This window comes from Scyliorhinus canicula, chromosome 4 (assembly GCF_902713615.1).
Source record: "Scyliorhinus canicula chromosome 4, sScyCan1.1, whole genome shotgun sequence".
Taxonomy (NCBI): Eukaryota; Metazoa; Chordata; class Chondrichthyes; order Carcharhiniformes; family Scyliorhinidae; genus Scyliorhinus; species Scyliorhinus canicula.
Genome location: NC_052149.1, coordinates 229,104,075 through 229,125,254, shown reverse-complemented (window position 1 = coordinate 229,125,254; position 21,180 = coordinate 229,104,075). Strand labels below are relative to the sequence as shown.

Below are 21,180 nucleotides of genomic sequence, written 5' to 3'. Positions count from 1 at the left end.
TCTGAACTACGTCCTCTTTCACCATGAACCGGGCAACACATTCTTCCTCGTTTAAAAACAGATGCAAACTATTAATCTGATACCAAAGGCATGCCCTCTGCCTCCATGTGGAAATCCTCCTTTTTGATCCCGAATTGGCCCCCACTCCTCCTTTACCAGCATTTTACTATTATTATGCCTATGGAAAACTTTTAGATTGTTTTTTATTTTAGCTGTCGGTCTCTTCTCATGCTCTCTCCTTGCTTCCCTTATTTTCTTGTTCCATTCCCATCTGAACCGTCTCGATTCAGCCTGGTTCTCAACTGCATTATTCACCCGATATCTTCATTTTAATCTCAACCTCTATTGTCATCCAGCGAGCTCCGAATCTGTTTACCCTACTTTTTCCCTGCCTGGGGTATAATTTAACTGCACTTGAGCTCGCTCTTCTTTAAAGGGAGCCCCTTGTTCAGTTACAGTTTCCCCTTCTAATCTTTTGAGTCCAATTTCTCTGGGTCAGACACTTTTCTTTTTAACCCCAGTGAAACTGACCCCCCCCCCCCCCAGTTAATTATTCTTACCCTGGGTCGTCCCTTGTCCTTTTCTACAACCAACCTACACCTCATGATGCAATAATCACTATCCCCTGAAATTTCACCTACTGACACTTGATCCACTTGGGCCACCTCATTCCCAAGAACCAGGTCCAGAAATGCCCTCTTTAGGTTGGTCTTATTTATGGGATCTTTCTGTGTAAAATTTAGCTTCATAATGACAAGAATTTCAAAATGATTTAACTGGCAGTATTCACTGCATCAATAATCCCTTCGAGACAGTCTATAAACACAGCCCTTTCCTTTGCCCATATGATTGGACCATGTACCTGGTTCATTTTGGTTAACTCTTTGATGTTCTCCTTTGGGTTTTCTTTCTCATGAGCCCACATCCTCAGGTGGTATCTGTAATCCTGGGAAGCAGTCTTCTCATCTACGTTGAGAGAAGATTGATTACTTAGGAAGAGAATAGACTTTGACCATAACAGCCACTCGAACAGTGAATGTTGAACCCATTTGTTTACAGGGGCCAAGGAACTTGTCTCATTCGGTTACCTTATGGCTGGGACCACAGCTAATGTTCGCCAGAGTAAAACAGATTCCCTGTATTATCCACAAACTAACCAAATACTCAAACTGTAGAAATGCTTTCTCAAGGTGGGTAACTTCTACATTTCTCTCCTGGCTGAAAACCAAAGATTGGCCGCAGCATCATTTCAGTAACAGATACCAATCCACCTAACCTGCACGTCTTTGGACTGTGGGAGGAAACCGGAGCACCCGGAGGAAACCCACGCAGACACGGGGAGAACGTACAGACTCTGCACAGTGACCCAGCGGGGAATCGAACCTGGGACTGTGGCGCTGTGAAGCCACAGTGCTAGCCACTTGTGCTACCCTAAAGAGTATCCAATTATTTGTTTTCCCAATCAAGGGGCAATTTAGCGTGGCCAATCCACCTAACCTGCACATCTTTGGGTTGTGGGGGTGAAACCCACGCAGACATGGGGAGAATGTGCAAACTCCACACGGACAGTGACCCAGGGCCGGGATTCGAACCTGGGCCGTCAGCGCCATAGGCAGCAATGCTAACCACTGCGCCACCGTGCTGCTCTGAGGGTCAGAATCAATGAACACAGATATCTCAGAAGGTTTTAGTCTGGAGGAAGTTACAGAAATGGGGAGAGGATAAGACCATGGAGGGAATTAAACAACTCTTGAGGCTTAACACCATCCAGGACAAAGCAACCCTCTTGATTGGCATCCCTTCCACAAACATTCACTTCCTCCACCACCGATGCACGGTAGCAGCAGCCATGTGTACCGTCTACAAGATGCAACTCACCGTAGGCAGCACCTTCCAAACCCACGACCATTATTACAAGGACAGCAGACACAGGGGAACCCCACCAATCGGAGGTTCCCCTCCAAGCCACTCTTTCAATTTCAATAAAATTTGGAGGTCTAAAATTGCAATGGATTATTATATGTTGGCCAGGTACAATCAGAAATGTATTCTGAATGAGGAGTTTCTGATGGCGATGGGGATTCAATGACAATAAAACACTTTCTACTTCACTCATTTGAAATGAAAATGAAAATCGCTTATTTGTCACGCGTAGGCTTCAATGAAGTTATTGTGAAAAGCCCCTAGTCACCACATTCCAGCGCCTGTTCGGGGAGGCTGGTACGGGAATCGAACCGTGCTGCTGGCCTGCTTGAAAAGCTAGCGATTTAGCCCAGTGAGCTAAACCAGCCCCTAAAACTAAACCATTTGTTGCTGGGGGGGGGGGGGGGGGGGGGGGAGGGGAAGCTGTGGCGTAGTGGGAATGTCACTGGGCTAGTAATCCAGCAGTCCAGACTAATGCTCATGGGTTCAAATCCCACTATGGCACCTAGTCTCAGTGAGGGGATCTCAAAACTATTGTCGATTGTCATCAAAATCCATCTGGTTGACTAATACCCTTTAGGGAAGGAAATCTGTCATCCTTACCTGGTCTGGCCTACAGACACCTAAATGCCCTCTGAAATGGTCCAGCAAGCCACTCAGTTGTATCAAACCCATGCAATGTAAAAAAGGATTGGAACCAGATGGACCCTCTGACATCAACACCTAGGCCACCGGGAAGGACAATGGCATGCCCAGCCCCGTTGACCCGGAAAAGTCTTCACTAACATCTGGGGGCTTGTGCCAAAATGTGGACAACTGTCCCACAGACTAGTCAAGCAACAGCCTGACATTGTCTGTAAGTTATGACTTGGTGAGTATGACTGTGTCCATGGCACCATCACCACCTCTAGGTCTGTCCCACTGGCGAGACAAGCTCACCAGGGATGATGATACAGTGGTATACAATTGCTCTGGAAGTCCTCAGCATTAACTCTGGACTTCATGATGTCAGACATGGGCAAGGAAACCTCCTGCTGATTACCACGTACTGTACCCCCTCAGCTGATGAATCGTCCATGTTGGATACCACTTGGAAGGAGGGCACTGAAGGTACTTTGGGTGGGGGACTTCAACGTCCATCACCAAGAGTGGATTGGTAACAGCACTACTGAACAAGCTGGTTGAGTCCTAAAGGACACAGATACTCGACTGGGACTGCGACAGGTGGTGTTGCAGATGCAGCTGCCCATGACAGTACTGGTAGGAGTGACCATCCCACAGGCTTTGTGGACACAAAATCCCGTCATCACGTTTAGGATATCGGCCATCATGTAGTGTGCAACTATTATCGTGTTCAACTGGATAGATTTCAAACAGATCTAGCAACTCAAAGACAAGACATCCATGAGGCGCTGTGGGCCATCAGCAGCAGCAGAACTGTACTCAACCACAATCTGTAACCTCATGGCTCAGCATATTCCCCACTCTACCATTACCACCAAGCCGGGAGATCAATCCTTGTTCAATGGAGACTGCAGGAGGGCATGCCAGGAGCAGCATACAGAAAAATGAAGTGCCAACCTGATGAAGATATAACACAGGACTACTTGTGTGCCAAACAGCATAAGCAGCAAGTAATAGACAGAGCTAAGAGATCCCACAACCAACGGATCAGATCTATGATCTCAGTCCTGCCACATCCAGCCAGGAATGGTGGTGGGCAATTGAACAACTCACTGGAGGAGGAGGTTCCACAAATACCCCATCCTCAATGATGGAGGAGGCCAGCACACCTGAACAAAAGAAAAGGCTGAAGCATTTGCAACAATCTTCAGCCAGAAGAGCCGAGTGGATGATCCATCTCGGCCTCCTCCAGAGGTCCCCAGCATCACAGATGTCAGTCTTCAGCCAATACGTTTCGCCCCACGTGATATCAAGAAACGGCTGAAGGCACTGGATACTGCAAAGACTATGGACCCTGATAATATTCCAGCAATAATACTAAAGACTTGTGCTCCAGAAATATCCGTACCCCTAGCCAAGCTGTTCCAGTGCAGCTACAACACTTGCAACCCAGCCATGTGAAAAATCACCGAGGTATATCCTGTCTGCAAAAAGCAGAACTAATCCCTCAATTCTCGATCATCTGCAAAGTGATGGAAGGAGTCATCAACAGTGCTATCAAGCGGCACTTACTCAGTAATAACCTGTTTACTGATTCTTAGTTTGTTTTTGTTTTTTTAAAATAAATTTAGAGTACCTAATTAATTATTTTCCAATTAAGGGGCAATTTAGCATGACCCATCCACCTGCACATCTTTTTGTTGTGGGGATGAAACCCACGCAGACACGGGGAGAATGTGCAAACTCCACACGGACAGTGGCCTCGGGCTGGGAATCTAACCCAGGCCCTCAGCGCCGCAGTCCCAGTGCTAACCACTGCGCCACATGCCGCCTGACTGATTCTCAGTTTGGGTTCAGCCAGAGTCACTCAGCTCCTGGTCTCATTACAATCTTGGTTCAAACACGGACAAAAGAGCTGAATGCCAGAGCTGAGGTGGGAGTATTTGATCAAGTGTGGCGTTAAGGAGCCCTAACAAAATTGGAGTCAATAGGAATCATGGAAAAGCTCTCTGCTGGTTTGAGTCGTCATACATGGCAAAAAGGAAGATGGTTGTAGTTGTTGGGAGGTCAATCACCTCCGTTCCAGGACATCACTGCATGAATTCCTCAAGGTAGATGCCCAACCATCTTCCGTTACTTCATAAACAACCTTCCTCAAACATAGCTCAGAATTGGGGATGGTCACTGATGATTGCACAATGTTTTTAAAAATAAATTTGGAGTACTCAATTATTTTTTTTCCAATGAAGGGGCAATTTAGCATGTCCAACCCTCCTACCCTGCACACAAGTTCCAGGCAATAACCATCTCCAACAAGAGAGAATCTAACCATCTCCATTCTCCATTCAATGGCCATCGCTGACTCCCGCCACTATCATAATCCTGGGCTTACCACTGACCATAAACTGAACTAGACGAGCCATATAAATACTGTGGCCACAAGGGCCGGTCAGAGGTTGGAAATTCTGTGGTGAGTAACTCACCTCCCGACTCTCCAAAGCCTGTCCCACCATCGACAAGGCACAAGACCGGAGTGTGATGGGATTCTCCCCACTTGCCTGTTTGAGTGCAGCTCCAACAACACTTTAGAAAGTTGTACCACGCAGGTCAAAGCAGGCCAGTTAATTGGCGCACCATGCGCCATCTTAAACATTCAGTTCCTCCACCACAGATGCACAGTGGCAGCAGTGTGCGTGCCATCCACAAGAAGCACTGCAGCCTTTCACCAAGGCCCCTTAGGCAGCACCTTTCAGTCATCAACCTCTACCACCTAGAAAGACAAGGGCAGAAGACACCTGGGAACACCAAACCTGGAAGTATATATCACCTTTCCTTCACTGTCGCTGGGTCAAAATCCCAGCCAGCGACGCTCACATCCCACGAAATGATATTTAAAAAATGGCGAGCAATAATCCTGAGGATGCAGTTCAGGTGCCAGATAAATGCAGGTCCCTTCTTTTGTTACCTCTCTTTTGCTTTGTGTTCGCGTTTGCAGCATCCTCTTGCACCTGTTGTCCACTCGCCTCCCCTCCCGCAGCCACATCTGGAAGAAATGGTTATCGGAACAAAAATAAAATCACTGTTTGGGTCTCTGCTGAAATACTGTGGCCAGTTCTGGGCCAGCACACTTTTAGGCACACATCTAGGCCATGGAGAGGTTGCAGAGAGGATTTACTGGAAGATGCCCAGGAGTGAAGAACTTCTGTTACTTGGAGCTACTCGAGCTTGTTCTCAGTAAGGTAGAGACGGCCAAGGGGAAATTTAATAGCGGTTTTCAAAGTCTTTTTTTAAAACAAAATTCCAGTTCAGGGGCAATTTATCGTGGCCAATCCACCTACCCTGCACACCTTTGGGTTGGGGGGGGGGGGGGGGGGGGGTGAGGCCCACGCAGACACGGGAAGAATGTGCAAACTCCACACGGACAGTGACCAGGAACCGGGATAAGGGGTTTTCAAAGTCATGAAGGGTTTTGATAGGCTAGATACGGAGAAACTCTTTAGATGAGTCAGTAACCAGAGGACACAGATTTAAGATAATTGGCAAAAGAACCGGGGGGGGAGGGGGACTTTGTTTCTTCCCCGACAGTGAGTTGCTATAATGTGGAAAGCACTGGCTGAAAGGGTAGTGGAAGCAGATTAATGGCTTGTTTCAAATTTACCATTACGCAATAAACAGTGGGGTACAAACCCAGCTTGGGAATTATGGGCAATAATAAAATCAGCTCCTGAATTTCTGCTCCCTGAAGTCATTGCCTGCTTCATATATGATCATCCCTTGACAAATGTATCCCCTAGTCTTTCAGATGGAATTAGTTGGGAGATGTACAGTAAAAGCCAAGGTCAAGAGACGGTTTTTTCACTCTTACAGGTAGCAACGGACCCTCGATTGGTGTCCAGCTCCTAGAAATGTCCCAAAGCTGCTCAGGTGAGTGAGTATTTGACATTTCTCCGTTGCTCCTCAGAGTGCTGCCTCTCCATGGGATGGATGTACCCAGTGGGCCAGCCCAGACACCTTCCATCAAGAACTATTTGCAGCTATACAGCGCCTTTAACGTAGTAAAGATGTCCCAGGTTGCTCCACAGGAGTGTTATCAGGCAAAATGTCAACACTGAGACACATGAAGTACAGGTGAACAAATGTTTGTCCCAGAAGTTAAATTTTGAAGTGACTGTAAAAGGAAGGAGTTTGACTCTCGTTGGAGATGGTCATTGCCCAATACTTTTGTGGCATAAATGTTACTTGCCACTTGTCAGCTGCTTTTGAGGATGGTCTACTTCAGTATCTGAGGAGTCGTGAATTGTGCTTAGGTATTTAGGGATACAAGGAGAGGTAGAGAGGTTTAGGAGAATTTCAAAGCTTCGAGCCCTGGCAGCTGGAAGCGCAGTCACAATGGTGAAGCACAGATTTACCAACAGTTTCATAGAACATAGAACAGTACAGCACAGTACAGGCCCTTCGGCCCACGATGTTGTGCTGAGCATTTATCCTAATCTAAGATCAACCTAACCTCCACCCCTTCAATTTACCGCTGTCCATGTGCCTGTCCAAGAGTCGCTTAAATGTCCCTAATGACTCTTGTGGGTCGAGAGGAGTTTACAGAGATGGGGATGGTTAACGCCATAGAGGGATTTGAAATCAAGGATGAGAGTTTTAAACGAGGCATTGTCAGATCAGAAGCTAATGTTGGTTAGTGAGCACAGGAAGTAATGGATGACATAGTCTTTGTGCAAGATAAGCCACAGGCAGCAGACTTTTGGTAAGTGCTCAAATTTACAAGTTGAGAGGCCAGCGAAGAGATTATTGGAATGGTTGAGTCTATACGTTTCCTGCATCATAAGGTCAGAAGTGGGAATGTTCCTTGATGATTGCACAATGCTCAGCACAATTCACGACTCCTCAGATACTGAAGTAGACCATCCTCAAAAGCGGCTGACAAGTGGCAAGTAACATTTATGCCACAAAAGTATTGGGCAATGACCATCTCCAATAAGAGGAATCTAACCATCGCCCACGAAAATCAATGGCATTACCATCACTGAATCCCCTGTTATCAACATGCTGGGGGCTACCTGCCATTGACCAGAAGGCAGGAGATACAGTATGAATGACTGGTTAAGCTCCAGCTGGAATGCTGTGTTTAAGTCTGGACACTGAATTACTAGAGTGCTAGCTGAGATGGGGTAATACATGGAGAGACTAGGGAGGTTGTTCTCCTCACAGCAATAAGGACAAGGAGAGATTTGGAGTAAATTTTGATAAATAAGGAGAAATGGCCCATTACCTCTGTGCTGTAACGTTCTATGATCTCGGTGGAAGTAGACTACCTTAGTGACAGAATGTACATGGGATCGGAATCTCAACTCTGGGTCACAGAATGTTAAACAACTTGGGGTCAGCCTGGATCAGCAGTTAGAAAGAGACCACAGCTCATCCTTGAATCAAGGCTACGCTGAATACCGGTCAATTCAGACTGCTGGGATGTAGCAGAGTATCCATTAGCATTCCAAGTTGGAAAGGAAAGGGTGAGATGACATCTTCAGTGTAAACCACTCGTCAAAATAGAGCTCTGTCCTTGGCTACGTGAGCCCCTAGGATAGAGGAGAATCTGTGTCCAGGGCATTGGGCTGGTGTGGCCAGGGCATTGGGCTGGTGTGGCCAGGGCATTGGGCTGGCGTGGCCAGGGCATTGGGCTGGCGTGGCCAGGGCATTGGGCTGGCGTGGCCAGGGCATTGGGCTGGCGTGGCCAGGGCATTGGGCTGGCGTGGCCAGGGCATTGGGCTGGTGTGGCCAGGGTATTGGGCTGGTGTATCCAGGGCATTGGGCTGGCATGGCCAGGGCATTGGGCTGGTGTGGCCAGGACATTGGGCTGGTGTGTCCAGTGTCATTTGTTTGCACTTTTAGATTGCACGCTCCACTCCATTTTCACTGTCTTAGCTCTGTCTACATCCCTCAATCAATTCCTGGTCACCAATTGAAGCTGGCTTCCAAATTCTCCTGGTCCATAAATCTTTCCATGGTCTCACTTTCTCTTTCCCTCTTTAACCTCTTCCAACCGAACAATTCTCCGTGATCTCTACACTCCTTTGACTCTGGCTTCTTTCGCAGCCCCCATATCTTTGGTCCACGATTAGCAATGCTGCCATCAGCCATCTGGACCCCAAACCAGGAACTCCTTCCCTGAACCTCTCTGTCTGTCTCTCGCTACGTTTATGTCACTTTTATATGAGCAGGCACGATCAACACTTCTTTGCACAACCTCAAAGTATAATTCAACCCTTTAAGCCCTTGCATCATTTGGCGAATATTCTGGGGTCAACGTAGCGTTCCGGAGATGCAGTGCCCACAGTTGGATACAGGACTCCAAATGGTGTCTGACTAAAGCTCTTCTACAACAGAAGCATCACTTCTTCAATCTTGCATTCCAGCCCCAAAGAGATAAAGGCCAAAATTCCATGAGCATTTATATTTATTTTGCACCTGTTCACTAGCTGTTAGTGATCTGGATACATTAACACACAAATTTCTTTGGTCCTTGACAGCTACTGCCAAGATTTCTCCCTCAACCAAAACAGATTCAGCTGCCCATTTCTTCCACTGCTGTCTATGGCATCTTGCTGTGTGAAAATTGGCTGCCATATTTGCCTGGATTACAACAGTCACTGTGGACATCCTGGGGATGCGAAAGGCGCCGTATAAATGCAAATCCTCCAACAAAGGCTTTTCAACAAATTCAAACTCAGCAAGCTTTCACTGTCCGACTCGCGAAGCAAACCCAATGGAACATTCCAACTGGAAATGAAATCTACGAATTGGTGGGGATAAAAAAAAAGATGGGAGATTGGAAAGCAATAATGCAGGAAAGAAGCAAGATCCTTCTGTTCACAAACCTGAAGCCCCATAGCCAAGGAGGAAATCCATGTCTGACAGGAGGTATGTTGCTACATTGTGAAAAGAGGAAAAGAGACTGGAGGTGAGCCAGTGGAGACAAGAGGCAGGCAATTATAAGGTCAACTGATAAAGGTGGGACAGAGTTCAGAATCTTAACACCACTTCATAAAACAGCCACCGCACTCCCACACATTATTGACAATTGCACAGGCAACAGAAAGCTGAAAGAGAGCTGATCTTTTTGAGGTATCGACCCTTCTTCCGAACCCATTTCAGAGTGCAAACCTGTCTTTCCTCTGGCAAGCCTGTTGTGCATTTGCTGTTTTTGGTTCGGGTTTAGAGAGGATATAGTGAATCTGGGTAAACAGAGTTAAAGAACAGATTTAGTCACGATTTGACTGAACGGTGGAATAAGCTGGTTGAATTGCCTCCTTTTCCTGCCCCAATGGTTCCACCACTGGGCTTGGAAGTACACCTCAGAACACAGTTGAAACTAAGGACAGAATCTGTTGGGAGTTAAAAATGGATATCGTATGAGAATTTCATATACACTGCATTACACTAAGCCCCAAGCAGAACCTGTATCACTGCACTGTTCTATTTCTAAACAGCTGCAGTCTTGCACCGTTACTGGAATATCCCACTTTTGGACACAATGTAGCCCAGGATTGTTCGCACAGAGGGTTGTTATAATCTGGGATGCACCATCTGAAAAGGGGGTGAAATCAGATTTGATAGGAACTTTCAAAAGGCAACTGCGCACGTACTTGAAGAGGACTAATTTGCAGGGACATGGGGGAAAAGTTGGGGATGTGGGAACAGCTCGTTCAGAGAGCAGGCACAGGCATTCTGTGCCGAATGATTCTATGATTGTAACCACTTGCTTGTGCAAACTGCCAGATAATCTCTCAGGGAGTAACGGTAGAAATAGTGAAAAGTGTAAGAAAGAAAGGACTTTCCAGGCATACCATGTGACACATCAGCTAAGGGATCTTCAACAAAGTACTGAGCAGCCTCTAGTGCTGATTCTTCCTCTGGCCAAAGAGCTGGAAAAGAAACAGGAGCTGTGAAACTGGGTTGCAAATCAGGACGGTGACCACACACTGGAGATAGTCGTTCAGCAAAGATTGTATCGCATAGCTCCTGGGAATTAAAAACTATATAAACGTTGACAATGTAATTAATGTGAAGAATTATAAAAGCTCCTTCTCCAGTTGCCATGAAGGCATTAAGGGGTAACCATGTAGGGTGCGTGGGGGAGTCCGGCTCCACTTCCTGAAGACCCACAGAAGTAGTGGGGTTTTTCAACAATGATCTGGTTCAGCATCCCCCCTCTACCCCCCGTTTCACCGCCCCCCCACCCAATTTAGCAAATTAAAATTTCACAATCCGCCAAGGACTGAGAGCTGCTAGTACTGAGCCACATTAGGAAGACGACAATGGCCAGTCCTTTCTCATCGTAGCTGAGAGGCAGATGTAAATCACTCAGGGATTTTGGAGCGAAAGTGTTTCGCTCAGAGCTTCCTTTCATGATCACTATTCCACCATTCCTGCTGGGAACAGACAAGACCAGGCTCAGCAGTGGTGCTGCCTTCCACAGTCAAATATATGTCTGATATTCATTGCCCAGGGTTACATAAGAAAAATAAGAACGAAGCGACGCACTAGGATCCATTATATGCCTCTGGAGCTGAACGCAAGCATCCAATCAGTACATTCCAGATAGGAACCAGATAGGGGAAATATTGCCTTGGGGTATAGAATGCAATGGGAAAGAGGAAGGGTGAATACAGAAGATTTGTGCGTAAGCTTTCAAAAATAAATTTAGAGGACCCAATTCTTTGTTTTTCCAATTAAGGGGCAATTTAGTGTGGCCAATCCACCTACCCTGCACATCATTTTTGGGTTGTGGGGGCGAAACCCACGCAAACACGGGGAGAATGTGCAAACTCCACGCGGACAGTGACCCGGGTCCGGGATCGAACCCGGGTCCTCAGCACCGTGAAGCAGCAGTGCCAGCCACTGTGTGCCACCGTGCTGCCCCTCGTGAACGAGTAAGGTAACTGATCTTGAGCTTACCTGGTGGCAGGTGCAGTTTGTACAACAGCTTCAGCTTCTCAATGTGGTCCCCGTGGTACATTCCACCTAGCAAATCAAACCAAGTAACACACAGTCAGACCTTTAACTGCCCATCACCTCACACATTAGTTGGCCACAGTCAACTCCAGATACTCAAAACACAAAATCTCGGCTGAGAATCTGGTGCAGGACTGAACGAGTGCCGCATTGTCAGTGTGCCACCTTTCAGATCAGATGTTCTGCCTCAGGTGGGTGACAAGAAAATAAATCCCATGGCCACTAGATTGAAGAGGAGCAGGTGGCAGAAAAATATAAAAAGTAGTCATTGGAGCAGATACGTTAAAATCCGATTACAATCCAGCCGGCCCGTATACCGACCACGGAAGCATTTTCTTGCTAAAACATGCAAGGTTTTTTTAAAGAAAGAATCTTTATTGTCACAACTAGGCTATATTAACACTGCAATGAAGTTACTGTGAAAAGCCCCTAGTCGCCACATTCCAGGGCCTGTTCGGGTACAATGAGGGCGAATTCAGAATGTCTAATTCATCTAAAAGCACGTCTTTCGGGACTTGTGGGAGGAAACCGGAGCACCCGGAGGAAACCCACGCAGACACGGGGAGAATGTGCAGACTCCACACAGACAGTGACCCAAGCCAGGAACCAAACCTGGGACCCCGGCGCTGTGAAGCAACAGTGCTAACCACCGTGTCGCCCAGTGCAAGTGCCACTGTCAGGTCTCTGTTTAATTAGTAAATGTTTAATAAAGCCATGCCATCTGATATTCAACAGCCAAGAACCTTATTGAGTTGAAGAGCAAATTCAAAGATAGATGGGGTGCATTTCTATAGCTCCTTTCTAGAGGTCAAAACATTCCACAGCAATTTAGAAGTGCCGTCATTGTTGTAATGTAAGCCAGTTTGTAAACTACAAGTTCCTACAAACGGTGATAATTGGTGAACTGAAGTCCCTCATCCGTGGTATCTCGAGGTGGAACAAGGGGGTGAGCAATAAATGCTGATCGTGCTTGTGACACCCACACCCCCAAATTCTGTAAGAAAACAAATCTTGATCACGTCGGTGCAGTGCCTTACAATGGGCGGACAGAGAAGTCTGGTTCAGGCTGGTTTTGAGCAGATATCTCAGAGGGGGGGAGAAGCGGTAAAAATGTTTCAGACACTGGAAAACTCTATAAATATTAGCTGATTATTGTATTGATTTCTTATAATCCATTTATAGGTAAGGAGATAGGAGTTGGCACTTGTCTGCGTCTCTCCTCTGACAGATCCAGCGACATCTCCATTTTAAAAGTCTCATCCTTGCTAATTCCCATGGCCTTGTTCCTATATCCGGAATCTCCGCCAGTCTTACAACCGACCAGAATAATTTGTTTCAGAGACATTGGTTGAGGGACAAATGTCGACCAAGCCACCAGAGAGAATTCTCCTCCTCGTTTTCAAATAGACCTGTGAGATCTTTTATTACAGATTAGACACAGCCTCTGTTTAAAGTATCACTTCAAAGGCAGCACCCCCTCAATGTCGGTACTGTGAGTCTCAGCCTTGATTACGGACTTAAATCCCTGGAGAGGGACTCAAACCCATATATCTCTGACTCAAAGCGGATACTGCTACCCCGAGCCTCAGCTGACACTCAAATAAGAAGATCCACGTTTACTCCTTCTGAAACAGGTTGACTGCATCAGGGTCTCCCTCTGTCTCAAAGTCAAATAACCACCATCCATCTCATGGGAATATAAGAAATAGGCTGGGCCAGACACCAAGCCTGCTCTGGAATTTAACACGAACATAGCTAAGCTTCCACTTCAAACCCCACTTTCTGCCTTATCCTCCTATCCACTGATCTCTCAAGTGGGGCGGCACGGTAGCACTGTGGTTAGGGACTGGGGTTCGAATCCAGGCTCGGGTCACTGTCTGTGCGGAGTCTACACAATCTCCCAGTGTCTACATGGGCTTCCTCCGGGTGCTCTGGTTTCCTCCCACAGTTCAAAGCAGGTTAGGTGGATTGGCCACGCTAAATTGTCCCTTAATGTCCAAACGTTAGGTGGCGTTACAGGGTTATGGGGAGAGGATGGAGGTGTGGGCTTCAGTACGGTGCTCTTTCCAAGGGCCGGTGCAGACTCGATGGGCTGAATGGCCTTCTTCAACACTGGAATTTCTATGATTCTATGAAAAATCTCTCAATCTCTATCCTAAATCGACTCATCAACAAAGCATCAACCGCTCTCTGGGTTACAGAATTCCAAAGACCTCCCAATCCCCTGGGAAAAGAGATTTCTCATCTCAGCCCTGAATAGTCAACTCCTTCTCCGAAGACTGTGAGCTCCTCGTTTGAGACCAGCACACAGTGAAGAGTCACTTGGTGAGTTATTGGGAAGTGGCTTGTGATCTCTGTGGGACAGTTCTCTAAGGAACCTTCAGGAGAGGAGTGGAAAGTGAACACGTACTCAGCCCAGTGACAAATTCCTTGAAGCTGATGAGCGAGTCTTTGTTTTTGTCCAAAAGGCGGAACATGCGCCCAGCGAGGACCTGAGAATGCAATCCACAAGTCCACGGTGAGAGAGCCAGAAAGAGCTCCCTGAACTGCTCGGAGTCGATGCGATACTGCTCCAGGTACGGCTGGCTGAGGTCGTGTCTCTCCGCTGCGCTGCTGCTTCCACCCCAGTAACAACTCATCAAATGCTTGGCCTGAGAGGGAAAGAAAATACCCCGGCTGTAACAACCTTCATTTATGTAGCAGCTTTAACACAGCAAAAGATCCCAAGGTACATGACAGGAGCGTTACCCAACAACAAAATCCACACTCGGGTCACATAAAAGGACATTAGGGCGAATAATTTAAAAATGTATCCTGCTGTAGCCACTGGCTTCCAAAACAAGTAACGCTCCGATTGAAAAATACTTATCCTCCTTTTCAAATCATTCCATGCTGTCTATCCTGTAATCTCTATCATCTCCTCCTCTTGAGCATTCCCCATATTAATTATTCCATCAATTGACCGGAAACTCTGGAATTCCCTCCCTGCATCTCTCCGCTCCCCTTTCCGACCCTCCTCCTTTCAGGCATTATTTAAACCTCACCTCCTTTACCAGGTTTTTAGTGATCTGGTTTAATGTGGCTCAGTTTACCATCGTGCGCCTGTGAAATTTTATTACATTAAAGGCATGCTATAAATACAGGCTAGTGTTGGAAAATCAGAGCACAGGGGTGGTGGTGGTGGGGGGGGGGGGGGGGGGGTGTAGTTTGGCCCATCCTGCCTGTGCTAGCTCTTTTAAAGAGCAGTCGTATTTTTTGTCTAAAACCGTCCAAGTTCCTCATCCTCAGCTACCTGCCCAACTCCCGTTTAAATTATTTAAGGAATCAGCTTCCACTTCAATTTCCAGGTAGAATGTTCCAGATCCCAATAACTCTGAATAAAAAGATTTCTCCTCATCTCCCCTCTAGATCTTTGGCACTGATTTAGAATCGATGGTCTCGAGGCTGTTAACCCATTGAGCAGAAGAGCAGAAATTTAGATTAACCAATTATTTTTTCCAATTAAGGGGCAATTTAGCGTGGCCAATCCACCTACTCTGCACATTTTTGGGTTGTGGGGGCGAAACCCACGCAGACACGGGGAGAATGTGCAAACTCCACACGGACAGTGACCCAGAGCCGGGATCGAACCTGGGACCTCAGCGCCGTGAGGCGGTTGTGCTAACCACTAGGCCACCGTGCTGCCCAGAAGTGGGTGTTTTTAATCTCCATTTGCTCCGTAGCATCGTCCCAAAAAGAAATATTGAACCAGGGTTTTGCAGACTCACCAAAATGAATGTAAACCAAATAACATTTCCCATGGGCTCACCTGTTATCCTTCTCCATTCCAAGTGTCATAGTCCTATCCACTCCCTTTCCATCCACTTCTCGGCCGGGATTCCCCCCTACCCGGTGGGTCCCGGCAGGATGGAGTGGCGTGAACCACTCCGGCGTCGGGCCGCCCCAAAGGTGCGGATTTCTCTGCACCTTTAGGGGCCAAGGCCTAACCTTGAGGGGCTAGGCCTGCGCCAGAGTGGTTGGCACCCCGCCAACTGATGGGAAAGGCCTTTGGTGCCACGGCAGCCGGGGCCGAAGGGACTTTGCCGGCGTCATCCCCGCGCATGCGCAGTGGGGGGGATCACTTCCGCGTCCGCCATCGTGAAGGCTATGGCGAACGCGGAAGGAAAAGAGTGCACCCACGGCACAGGCCCGCCCGCCGATCGGTGGGCCCCGATCGCGAGCCAGGCCACCATGGGGGCACCCCCCGGGGTCAGATCGCCCCACGCTCCCCAGGACCCCGGAGCCCACCTGGTCCTGCCAGTAAGGGAGGTGGTTTGATTCCCGCTGGCAGAACCGGCATGACAGCAGCGGAACTTCAGCCCATCACGGGCCGGAGAATCACCGGGGTGGGGGGGGGGGGCCCGCCGACAGGTGCGGCGCGATTCCCACCCCTGCCGAATCCCTGGTGCCGGAGACTTCGGGAGACGCCGGCCCCCAGCGATTCATCGACCCGGCAGGGGGTACAACCCCCCCCCCCCCCCCGGCAATCCCCAACTCTCGCTCCCCCACCCCAACCCCTTTACTGTCACTAAGGTTTCACATATTTCCAAAGTGTGGTGACCAAAACTGCCCACAATACTCCAGCTGAGGCCTCACCGGTATTCTATAAAAGTCCACCTGAGTGTTTAATGAGTGGTAAGATTTATTGCAGTACATATCCACTGACCTTGAAAAGTAAATAGAGTTCCTCCAGCTCCTCAATAGTGAAAGCAGTTTCTGTGAGGATAGCGCGCACCTTGAAACAAACACAATCAGCAGAATTGGTCAATGACGGCGTGAAACAGCAAGTTATTGTTGTAACTGATTAATCTCACTCATAGGAGGCGCTGTGTGAAATACAAATGCAGGATGTTAATTGTATACAGTGGGCATTAACTTGGGGATTCACTCGTGCCGCTGTTTCTGTTCCATTGCCCCTTTCAAATAGGGCCCTTAATTTTTTATAGGCTTACAAAAGAAGTATAAAAAGACACAGTAGCAGGGACACTTGGTAACCATCTGGTTGGATCAAAAGACATATGAATCAGCACAGGCTGAAACTGTGATTGTTGGGTTAGGAGGTATATGTGTGTCAATCTTGTAGCCACCTAAGATGGACACTGGGCTAACAAAATGGAGAACTGCTAAGGCTGTAGGGAGAAAACAGTCTTAGCCAGGACAAGCAGTCTGCAAAGGCTAATTAGCATTCTGCACGTATCGAAACTAGTTTATGGCCAGGTGAAAGATCTCAACCAAAGGTGTAAATAGCAAAACGCTTTGCATAGTAATGAGGCGATCCAGATCTGGGCACACACAATAGCAACATTTGGGTTTGAATGGATACTTTGAGTGGACGCCCAGACGAAACGGCACCAGAAGTATCCGTCACAAAAGACCCTAGAGACCGCCCCACCCATCGAGAAGAGACCCTCAGATTGGGGGATTTGTAAGACATCGATTGGGAAATGACCCAATCGATACATGGCAGGTAAAGGCCCGCCCCGAAAAGGCACGGACATTGGGGGACCTATAAAGGTAGACCCCGCACATGGTTCTGTCTGTTTTGCTCCGGCCTCGCTGTTTTTGTGCTCCGGCTTGGACTGCTGTTTCGACTCCGGCCCAGATCTGCTGTTGTATCCTGACTCCGACTCCAGCCGTTGATCCTGTCTCCCATCACCAGCCGTTGAGCACCAGCCATCGTTCAGTAAGTGCCAAAACGACGCTCGCTACGTGAACCCGGCATTGCTTATACATTATTCGACTATTAGCGAACAGAAGGTGCAGCCCAGAAAGGAACAAAGGCCTTGTCCCCTGACCTTGCTGGTTCCTACTTAGATAAGTATTTAGTCGTTTAATAGTAGAAATAAGTATTAGTCTTTAGCGTATGCATGCGTATTTATTATATTTGTATAATAAATATTAATCGTTTGAACTTACTAATCGGTGTATAGTTTTATTACTTTGAACCTGACCTTGAAATACTTGTGAGGTGTCTAAATACGGCACCTGGCGACTCCGAGCTGAAAATACACACACAGAGCTGTAGCAGTGTTAAGCACACGGCCTTTAAACGGAGGCGTGTTAATACACTCCAATAAACGCGTAAAACGTGCAACAATCTGCAACTCTGTAAATAAAAATTAATAAAAGCGTGTAAGGATTAGGATTCAGATCCAACCTTTCCCAATGGCTTTCTGGAACATAGCACAGAAGCTGCAATTCAGATAGGAGAGGGCAGCGCAGAAAATGTATCGAACCCAAGTTAAACTATAAGGGTCAGCTACAGACACATCGCCGTGTGAGTTAGAGGTCAGTGATTTAAGTCTTGTCTTTAGAGATTTGAGCACAAAACCTAGGCCGACACTCCCATGCAGTACCGAGGGAGTGCCGCACTGGTGGAGGCGCCATCTTTTTGGATGGGACATTATACTGAGGCCTGTCTGCCCTTTCAGCTGGTCCACATTTTAGAGAGAAGAGCATATTTATCACTTAACTGACATCATTGAAAAAAAGATGATGCAGTCATCATCACACTGCTGGTTATAGGAGCTTGATGTGTGTTAATCGGACATTGTGCTTCCTAATTTGCAACAGTGACTCTACTTCAAAAGCTTTATAAGCTATATAAAGTTTGGGACGTCCTGAGGTTATGAAAGGCGCTAGAAAAATGCAATGTTCATTATTCCTTTCTTCCTTCGGAGCTTTTAGCACCTCAAAGTTAAAATAAGGCTTTAATAACCAGCTTGTTCCATTTCTATGGATAGCAATCCTAATTTGAGAGACATTGGGCGGGATTTTCCATCCGGGGGTACCCGGATCGCATTCCCCGATGACGGCCCTCCATGATTCTCCGGTCCCCGCAGCCGGGAATCACAGGGCGAGGAACACTTGTGGTCTCTACAAGCGGAGTCCTGGCGTGATGGACTTCCTGGTGGGCCAAGGGGGTAACAGACCCCTCCCCCCCCCCCCCCCCCCCCCCCAAAGAGTTACCCCCCTTGGCCCACCACGCCAGGTCACATTGGTAGAGAACAACCGAGCACAGCTGAGGCCCCCCCCACCCCACAATGAACTGCCTAACCACCCCCCTTCCCCCCTGACACTCCTGTAATACAGAGAGCCCCCTAAGGGGTCCCTGTAATAGGGGGAGCCCCATAGGGACCCATTGAACCTTGCATAAGGATCCCCTGCCTAAAGGAACCCCCCTTCCACGGATACACTGTGATTGGAATGCATTTAACTCTCTTTGATGCGGTCAGTGTTTGGGGTTTCACCACACACGCCGAATGAATCATAGCTGCAGATGGTTTGTTGTAGAAGCTGTCAATCACAGAACGCTACTAGAAAACTATGAAAGGATTGCATCTAATGGACCTGTGGGAACCAGACGCAGGTCACAGCTGCTGTCTTCGAGGAATGGACAGTGGACTTCAAGGTAAGTATTACAGCTGGAATTCTTCTCATTGCCCCTCTCTGGGCTGCTCTCTAGCGTCCAGACAAGGGTCTCTCTTCTGGGCGGGGCCTGTGAGGGGGCATTCTTTATGCAGGCGGTCCCTGGGGGAGGTCTTCCTGTTACAGAGGCATCTTGGGGTAGTGGGACCCTCCCTTCTACAGGGGTCCACTGCGGAGGGGGGTTCTCCCTATTACAGGGGTCCCAGGGGAATCTCCCGATTACACGGGTCCCTGTGGGGTCTCCCGATTACAGGGGTCCCGGTGGTGGTGGTGGTGGGGGGGGGGGGGGGGGGGGGCGCGGTTCCTGTGCATTCATCTTTGAAGAAGGCAGGACATATTGAGGGCTCTGGATAGGTCACAACTAGGCCATCCAGTTCTGGTCACTTCACTTTAGGGAAGGCCGTGAGGGCCCTTCAGGGGTCGCAGAAGGGATTTACCAGAATGGTTCCAGGGACGGGGATTTTACCTACAAGGTTAGATTTGAGAATCTAATGTGGTTGTTCTTCTTGAATCAAAGAAGACTGAGGGAAGATTTGATGGAGGTGTAAAAGATTAGGTTACAGTTAGCGTAGATGTTCAATGACTTCAAAAGGTGGGCCTGAGGGAAATAAACTTGCAAGATTATAGGGATGGAGCGGCGGAATGGGACTGACTGGATTGTCAGAAAATGTGGATTCAGAAGAAAGCAGCCATTTGGCTGACAGAGGTAGCAATGTTGAAGTTGGAGATAGGTTGTTATTAGTGGGATTATATTTTTAATCACAACGTAGGGATTTTAACTGAATTGGTCTTCAATATCATGGCGATTAAATGTTGGTCTTGCCAGTAAAATCACACCACATGAGTGAATTATAAAAAAATCTTCAATGTCCTTTTTGTAACATAGACATCGTGTGATAGGCCAGTTGTCTTCCAAGGCTGCGATGTAACAATCTCCCTTACCACACTCCGTTTGGCCGTGTCCTCCAACGTCTGTATGACCTTCAGTCTCTGCTTGAATCGCATCTGTTCAATCGCATCAGCTCTGATCGACCCAAATTTCTACATATGGAAAGAACAAATCGGCTGCTGAGAGAGTTGAGCTCACCCAGTTATTCCACTGCCATAGCCCCGTTGCCACAACCTTTTCTCTCCTCTCCCAGGGACACTGCCACCAGCTGAAGTGAGATTTACCAGGCCAGCATCAGACACTTTGGGGTCTCCAACAAGAGGGCAATCTTCAAAGAAATTGAAGGTTTTGAAGTTGGATTGACCAGAAGCAAGATTTCTGGCAATTTAACCCTCAGAATTTCAGGGCCCGAGACCCCCTTGAAGACCCCTTGTTTGAAGCAGGAATTTCAGTGCGTTGGGCAGTAGCTGCAACATCCACCCCAACACACCTACAACAAGGCACAGGAAGCTCCCACTAACTTCATGGGTCTGTTGTGTTGGCAGATCAGTGAAGAACCTGTGGACTGAAGGAGAAGGGAGGCCAGGAGAAGGCAAGAGGGGGAAAGAGGCATTCCCAGCCTCAAGTCAATTGACTCATCAAATTTTTGTGCAGAACAAGGCAGGACGGTGGCACAGTGGTTAGCACCGCGGCCTCAAGGCGCCGAGGTCCCAGGTTCGATCCCGGCTCGGGGTCACTGTCCGTGTGGAGTTTGCACATTCTCCCCGTGTTTGCGTGGGTTCGCCCCCACAACCCAAAAATGTGCAGGGTAGGTGGATTGGCCACGATAAATTGCCCCTTAATTGGAAAAAATGAATTGGGTACTCTAAATTTATAGAAAAAAAAATATAATTTTTTTGCAGGACAAATCAACACTTTCAAGAGAAAAAAAATACAGAATAGTCCTGAAGAAGTAACCAATTTAATTCAAGGGAAGGCCCTCCTTATATAATTACTCACCTCGTATGATGACTTTATCAGTTCAAAGATGTCTATTTGTGGTGGAATATCATCTCCATTGGTGAGTAAAGCATGAAGGTGTGGGATTGGAGGTGATGTACTCTGTTTGTTGCAAACATTGTCCAGGTACCTGAATTAGGTAAAAAGAAAATTTATTTCACGAAGCAGTTATTTCACAGATATGGGAACCAACATAGAGGCCCTGCTTTTGGAGCACATTTTATGCTCGTCCACAACTTTGTGATGGAACAACG

At 47.7% G+C, this 21,180-nt stretch overlaps 1 protein-coding gene across 2 annotated transcripts in view; it reads right to left on the bottom strand.

The window, feature by feature from the left end:
• Positions 1–21,180, bottom strand: part of LOC119965431 (TBC1 domain family member 9B-like) — a 66,991-nt gene that overhangs the window by 6,130 nt on the left and 39,681 nt on the right. The window contains exons 13-21 of one of the 2 annotated variants that reach the window (XM_038796208.1): positions 20,927–21,056; positions 19,981–20,079; positions 16,277–16,345; positions 13,982–14,222; positions 11,515–11,580; positions 10,404–10,481; positions 9,435–9,485; positions 5,513–5,590; positions 863–966 (exon numbers count right to left, since the gene is read on the bottom strand). In XM_038796208.1, the coding sequence (XP_038652136.1) occupies positions 863–966; positions 5,513–5,590; positions 9,435–9,485; positions 10,404–10,481; positions 11,515–11,580; positions 13,982–14,222; positions 16,277–16,345; positions 19,981–20,079; positions 20,927–21,056 (916 nt within the window). The remainder of the gene's footprint in view (positions 1–862; positions 967–5,512; positions 5,591–9,434; positions 9,486–10,403; positions 10,482–11,514; positions 11,581–13,981; positions 14,223–16,276; positions 16,346–19,980; positions 20,080–20,926; positions 21,057–21,180) is intronic. The other variant, XM_038796209.1, reaches the window with a different exon arrangement.